The sequence below is a fragment of the Limulus polyphemus genome, unplaced genomic scaffold (assembly GCF_000517525.1).
Source record: "Limulus polyphemus unplaced genomic scaffold, Limulus_polyphemus-2.1.2 Scaffold619, whole genome shotgun sequence".
NCBI classification, from domain to species: Eukaryota; Metazoa; Arthropoda; class Merostomata; order Xiphosura; family Limulidae; genus Limulus; species Limulus polyphemus.
In genome coordinates, this window is record NW_013666229.1 from 304,592 (window position 1) to 312,317 (window position 7,726).

The following is a 7,726-nucleotide window of genomic DNA, read 5'->3' on the forward strand; positions in this document are numbered from 1 at the left end:
ATATATATATATATATATATATACATAGATGCAATAGCAAAAATACATCTTGGTAAAGATGTGTCATCAGTGATAAAGATAGAGAAAGGGGTGAGACAGAGTGATCCAATATCTCTGTTTACACTAACTTTGCAAGAACTATTCAGACAAACTTAGCTAGAGAATGAAGGTATAAAAATAGATGGTGAGACATTAACAGATCTAATGTTTGCAGATGATGTAGCTCTCTTTGTATTCAATAAAAAAAGATGAAAGCCCTAGTTTGAATGCCAGTAACAAGAAAACAGCATTAAAAATACATCAGGGTAAACCAAATATATGACCAACTTCCATGACACAGATACAGTCAAAATTGAGGATGAAGAAAAAGATAAAGTGTAAGAGTACAAATATTTAGGACAAACCCTCAAAATGGAAAACACAACAAGGGAAGAAATTATGGTAAGACTATAGGCAAAATGGCGATGTTTAGGAATGTATAAGGGAATTCTAGAGGATCAAAATATCCCCATTACTTTGAAGAAAAAGATCATGGATCAGTGTGTACTACCAACCTTAACATATGGCTGCCAAACATGGGCACTAACAAAAGAGATAAGGAAAAAGATAGAAACCACAGAAAGAGCTATCGAAAGAAAAATACTTCATATAACACTGCAAGACAGATTGAGAAATGACAGAATATAAAACAACAACAAATATAATAGATGCAGTAAGTTTCATTTTAAGAACTAAATGGAAATGAGCTGGACATATAGCAAGGTATTTCGATAATAGGTGGACATTAAGAACAATTGAATGGCAATCTAAACCTAGAACAGGGAAAAGATCTAACAGAAGGCAAAAGAGAAGATTGAGGGACGATAAAGTGGCGAAAGCAGGAATCAGATGGACACGGTATGCTAAGAATAGGAAATACTGGACTGGTCTAATAAATTAGTGTTAAGCATCCTTTTTAGGACGATTTAAGAGGTCAGGAAATGTACTTAACCAATGAATGTCTTAATTATTGTTATGTTGAGACATCGAGCAGTAAGTTTTAATTATTTCATAATATCGTCCTTTTAAGATGATTTAAATGGTCAGGAAATGTAATTAATAATTTAGTGATAAGCGTCCTTTTTAAAACGATTTAAATGGTCATAAAATTAATTGATAATTTAATGACAAACATCCTTTCTAGGATGATTTAAATGGGTAGTAGAATTAATTACCTAATGACTTAGTGTTTAATATCGATTAAATATATTCATGTTGAGACATGTTATGCTGGTTTAATGAAACTATGACGTCATGGCGGCCTAGCAACGCGTCCCCACCAACTTGATGTAAAAGACACATTAGTTAAATAAGGTAGGATAATACATAGCGAATATTACAAAATATTTTCATATAATAAATGAGTTATATTAAAGTGAGCGTGTATTTCGGTGATAGTCAGGAAGATAAATTAAAAGCAGCATATAAAAAGCAGGAAGCTGTTTCCTTTTAAATAGATAAGTCTTGAAAGCATAATTATCAAATGTTTTAACAAAACACAGATTAAACAGTTAAATTGTGGAAAAGTATTACAATATCAAAAACACAATTCAAACAAAATGGAGAGTTTTACCATTTTTTGTTCCCCATAGTGATTGAGGATGGAGCAACTGGTGGGTTGGGCAAAAACATACTGGTCAAGTCGACAGACATAATACTTATGAATTGCTATTCGATCTGGCTGTTGAAAGTGCTGGAAAACCATCGTTCTCGCATAATAGATTGCTAATAGAGAGCTTGAGTGGAATAATGGTGTCCTTTGAGCGTGACAGCCTTACGACGGAGCCTTTTGCAGTAGTAACTACGTTGCGGGACTATTGCCAAAACACACTGTCGTCAGAAAGAACACGACTTGACGTGATCATATGGTTAATAACGTCATGGTAACACTCCAAAATCATTTTAAAATGCCGTGCCTAACCTCTGTAGTCATTATTTCTTCCTAAGTTGTGGAGGTTGTAACAATGTAGCTATCTTACTCTAATAATTATTGCATTTTTCTTTAAGGTAGATTTGTTAATATTAAAGCACCTTATAGTTAATCGTTATTCGATTGGTGACTGCTAACTTTCCCATCAGTCCCATGGCATTCATTTCTGGTATATTATGATGTCTGTGGCTGTCTACATTGTTGTTATATAACCCTAGATTTTCTGTGTTATAATGACTTCATTTTAAATTATTCTACATATTATTTCTCTTTTTCATATAAATGTTGGAATTGTTGGCATTGTTTTTAAGTTTTCCTAATCATTCAATTTTGTTATAATGGCCTAAGCTTTCAACACTGTGTTAAGTTACCCTAATTACTCACTGTGGTATATTGTGTCTGTGGAGCTGTTATCACTGTGATATTAAGTTGCCCTAACTACTCATGGTGTTATATTATGTCTGCGGATATTTTAAAACTGTTGCTAAGTTACTTTAGTTACTCACTGTGATATATTATGGGCTGTAGAGCTATTAACACTGCGATTTTTAGTTACCCTAACTAATCCGGGTGGTATATTATGATCTGTGGAGCTGTTTACACTGCGATGTTAAGTTACCACAACTAATCCAGGTGGTATATTATGATCTGTGGAGCTGTTTACACTGCGATGTTAAGTTACCACAACTAATCCAGGTGGTATATTATGACCTGTGGAACTGTTAACACTGTGATGTTAAATTACCACAACTAATCCAGGTGGTATATTATGATCTGTGGAGCTGTTTACACTGCGATGTTAAGTTACCACAACTAATCCAGGTGGTATATTATGACCTGTGGAACTGTTAACACTGTGATGTTAAATTATCTTAATTACTCACTGTGATATATTATTATCTGTGGAGCTGTTAGTACTGTGTTAAGTCTTTCTTTCTTCTTACTTTAGACTTTATGGTATGCTGCAAGTATTGATGTGAAAATAAGACAAAATGTCTTATAAAAAAAGACTCAATACTACATTCCTTTGCTAATTTTTAATGTGACACAAAGACCAACAATACATTAAATTACTGAAGAAATCACCAGTGTCTTACAGCATACAGCACATCACGGAGTAGACCACTATATGTAAGAAGATTCCAGAATGGATTATAATAAAATAAAACTACCAGTAATACTAGAGAACTTCACAGACCCTCATATATCAACAAAATATATGTGTGTGTGTGTGTGTGTGTTTAAAGCCTTCCATATGGATGCAAAATAAAGTACAATTTTAATCAGCTTTCAAGATGCACATATTGAAGGAAATATACTGTTGCTTAAAAGAAACACATTAAGTACCTACCGGTTTTATTAATACACAAAAATTGGTCTCGGAAATCTGTTATCCGAAAATATAATATTACTCAAACAATCACACCTATCTGCTCACTATTTCAAATGTAAATAATATTTTGATGTGCCCAATGAGCTGATGATGTAAAACTTAGATTGCTGCGTTTTCAACAAACATCAGTATCACGAGAAAGTATTAGGTTGTGCTATTTCATTGCAACTGTTCCCGACCAATATCTAACTAATGCTTATTATAATCCTTGTATAACCTGTACATCTACTTGCACCAAGAGATTAGTAATCCCAGAAATAAATATATTTTAATGAAACACTCGCAGTGTAATTAATATTCATTACAAACTTTGATGTGATCAGTGTCAGAGTCTGGTTGAGCGAAAGTTTAGTCTTCGGTACAATATACTACGAAAAGCAGAGTATTATATACTTCACGGAGCAAAGAAACATAACCACTTATTAAGGGTTGTTAATTGTTTTAGTGTTCGCTACAACTACACATGATTAATAATTGTTTTAGTATTCTCTATCATATTCTATCCAAGAAAAAAGAAACATAACCACTTATTAAGGGTTGTTAATTGTTTTAGTGTTCGCTACAACTACACATGATTAATAATTGTTTTAGTATTCTCTATTATATTCTATCCAGAAAAAAAGAAACATAACCACTTATTAAGGGTTGTTAATTGTTTTAGTGTTCGCTACAACTACACATGATTAACAATTGTTTTAGTATTCTCTATTATATTCTATCCAGAAAAAAGAAACATAACCACACACAGCAAAAGAAACGTAATTACTTATCAATGTCGTTCTAGTCTAGCTATCATTTACTATACAGAGGAAAATATATAGTCAATAATGAATGGTTATTAATGGTTTCAATGTTGGCTGTTACATACTACACACAACAGAAGACACATATGAATGTTTGTAGTTCTTTCTCAATAGTTACTAAAGGCAGGATGCACTTCAATACACTTTACTAAACAGAAGAAACCCTAAAAGTTATGTAGTGTGCCCTATAATTTACTAGAAAAAGCAGAAGAAAAAAGCAATTCGGTAAAAGTTATTTACTATTGTGGTCTCTGAGCGCCAGATCTTAGTATATAAATATTTGTAAATTTAAGAAACTAAATTGTTTATAAAACACGAACACATTGAAGCAATTTCTTCTAAGGCGAGATTATTTCAAGTGTTACTTGTACTATTAGTGAGCAATTAGGTTTCTGTGGTTCGCTTGCTCAGATAGAAGTGTGTATATGTTATATAGAGTTCAGATGTTTTGATGAAAGTTCATTCTTATGTTTTTAGGCAGTATTTACTCGAACAGTTTTAAAATAATACTCAATGTATCCTTATGTGCCATACTTGATCAAGTTACATAACGCTTGAGTTAACAAATCTACCACTAAGTTTAGGATCATTGTTAGTGTTGTCTTTAGCATCATTAAAATACACTATTTCTGTTACGAAGTTTAAAAAATTAAAGTACGTAAATCACTCATATCAAGTTCGTTTCACAATTTCATAAAAATATTGATATATAATATGTGTTAATGTCTGAGCTATAGGATGGTTAGAAGTCACAAAGAGAGTAAGCCCGAATGAAATCTGCTAAAAACATTATTTTTTCTTGTTTTCTTCTTAGTAGAACAATAAATTCTTGTGATCAAGGTAAATCACAAGGTGGCTCCCTTTTGTAATATATAATAACACATATAACTTATCTGAATCTCTACAAAAGAAGTCTGTTGACTTCGCTGAAGGACAACTATTAGATTTCAACAAATGTTTAAGCCTAGGTATTACGTTAAAATATTTGACAATGCAAGGACACGTAAATTCTTAGTATTTTCTACAAATAATTTAAAAAAGAGGCAAATATATTAAAACAAACTAATCAGTTAGTCTAACATTCTGTTTTCTAAGCTTAATAAAATTGAAACAACGTATTTTTCAATTACTTTTTAGAACATATATTAAATACCTAAAACTCCCTTTGTTTCTCATTCTATTTTAGGAATAATTATAAAAGTCCCTCAAGAACTCGTAGGCCTTTAATCTAGCAATGCAAAAATGATCTCAGACCTGAAGCAATTGGGAGCTATTTATAATGAAATGTTCATGTGATAATATTAATGGTTTAACTGCTCTATTATATAGTTTTAAAAAAATAAATGCATTTGAGTAATCGTACAATGTTTTGAAGAGGAAGAAGCAAGGTAATTCAGTTAGCGTAATTTGAAGCATGTTGGAAACAAATGGGACTTTGGATGACATCAGCAGTCCACCTGGATTTTACCTACCATCCTGTATACCTGCGGCTATGTAGAGTTTTATGGATATTTCTTACCACTATTTCTTACCAACACTATTAGTCCTGTATCGTTTGACCTAACATTTTAGTAATGAGATACATTTCTTTAAAAATTGACTGCCGTTAATAAAGAACTAAGCATTTTTGTTTTAATAATGCCCAGCTATAACCTGGAAAAAAATTAAAAATGATGAGCTCCACATGAACGTACTAAAATCCAACCGGACCTTTCTATAAACAAAAAAAAAATGTTTTTGAATATACTAAAGATCTTTCGCTTCCTATTGCCAAAGGCCTTTGAAACGACCTTGAATGAAGCAGTCCACAAAATAGATTCTAGCTTACACTGAATTTTAACAAGTATGCGTCAATATTAAATGTATGTTCTATTTTTAAAAGAAAAAAATATATAATACTGTTTCGTTGTGGAATTAAAATAAAATAAAATAGTTTATTTCATCTTTAACCTCCTTGACTAGTTGTACTAAACCTTGCACAATCAATCATTTTTTCTTATTATATGCAAGTTAGTCACAATAATTTATAAGTGAAATATTGCTTGTACGCCATCAATGGCTTTGTGTGGCACATGAATACATTTTCTATTTGATTGGAAAAATATTTCACTTCCTAAAAATATTTCAATATATGGACATTATAGGGGGAAATACATTTAATTTGTGTGCCTTTTAGAAAGGTAATTATTATCACAAACGCTTGAATACAGATTGGCATAAAGCAATAATTTTAACAGCTACTTAAAGATAAACAGGCACTTGTAATTAGAGAATGCGCTAAAATACACACAAAAGCATAAAAAACGATATTCAGTGTTTGACTATGGAATAAATGAGCTTTTATAAATATTACAAAGTATTGGAATATAACGAAACATCCCGTCATCAAGTTTTTGTTGCGATACTTATCAAAATAAAATTATTTTTCCCTCATTAACTTTCAGCATGGTATTTTTCTCTAGATACTTAACATCCTCAAGGCAGCATGAACTAGGTGTAAATGGGTTATTAAGTTCTGCTTTTGTATTAGCGCAAAGCTACACTATAAGCTATATGCATTCTGTCCACCATAGTGGATCGAACTTATCTTTACCGTCGGACAAATGTCATGTTAGGAAACTCTAGTAATTTGCTCTTTAACACACAACTAAACTACCTAAATATTGTATTTATTTCTACATTCTCTGGCCAGAAATGAAATTGTGTTAATCTTCCTTTAGTTTTTTTTTTTTTGCCTGTATATCGTCGTTTCCACTCTGCCTGTTTATATTTTTCTACTTGACACTCTGCCATAGTTGCCTTGCGAGTCCTTTCAAAGGAGTCTTCTGCCAACGACAATGTTTATTTTAATGCTTTTCCTTAAGTGAGAACTTAGTTATGTGTAATAAATACTTACATGAATTTCAATGTATTTGTATTCATAGTAAACCACCTAAGACTATTTTCCACCGTCCCTAATTTTGAACTGAAATAAAGCAACCAAACAGCATCAACCTATAATCCACAAATCACGCTAAAGAAATGAGTGTTATTCTTATAATGCATCCACAGATTAAAATGGAAAACCTATTTTGTGACATCGCACGGATTCGAACACGGGTCATGAGGTTCGAAATCCACAGTTATACCTCAGGACCAGCCCGCACCCTTTTATACTATTTACAAAATTTAAACAGTACAAAAGTATTTTGACATTCCATTCCTTCGTCTTCCCGATAACAACATTCCATTTTTATACGTATTAAAATTGGGTCGCTGTGGAACATAAGGAGAGTGTCATCAGTTCATGTGGATACTAAAACACTTGTGTATGTATAGTGAGTGAATATTAAATAAAATAAAAATTCTTAGAATTAAGAATAACAGGCGTAGCACTTAATGTCGATCAAAACTTCAGTAATTAAGAGTAATTGTTGGTGACTTCATATGTTAGATAAGGTTGTTTGTTTCTTTGTTTTTGAATTTCGCGCAAAGCTACACGAGGGCTATCTGCGTTAGCCGTCCCTAATTTAGCAGTGTAAGACTAGAGGGAAGGCCGCTAGGCCTCCCCCCCCCCCCCCC

The 7,726-nt window shown here is 32.3% G+C and overlaps 1 protein-coding gene across 1 annotated transcript in view; it reads right to left on the reverse strand.

The window, feature by feature from the left end:
* Nucleotides 1-2,998: 2,998 nt before the first annotated feature.
* The window catches only part of LOC106459506 (zinc finger protein rotund-like), a 168,318-nt gene continuing 163,590 nt past the window's right edge, over nucleotides 2,999-7,726 (reverse strand). Inside the window, exon 8 of the mRNA XM_022386007.1 lies at nucleotides 2,999-3,094. Within this exon, the coding sequence (XP_022241715.1) occupies nucleotides 3,063-3,094 (32 nt within the window). The 3' untranslated portion in view covers nucleotides 2,999-3,062. The remainder of the gene's footprint in view (nucleotides 3,095-7,726) is intronic.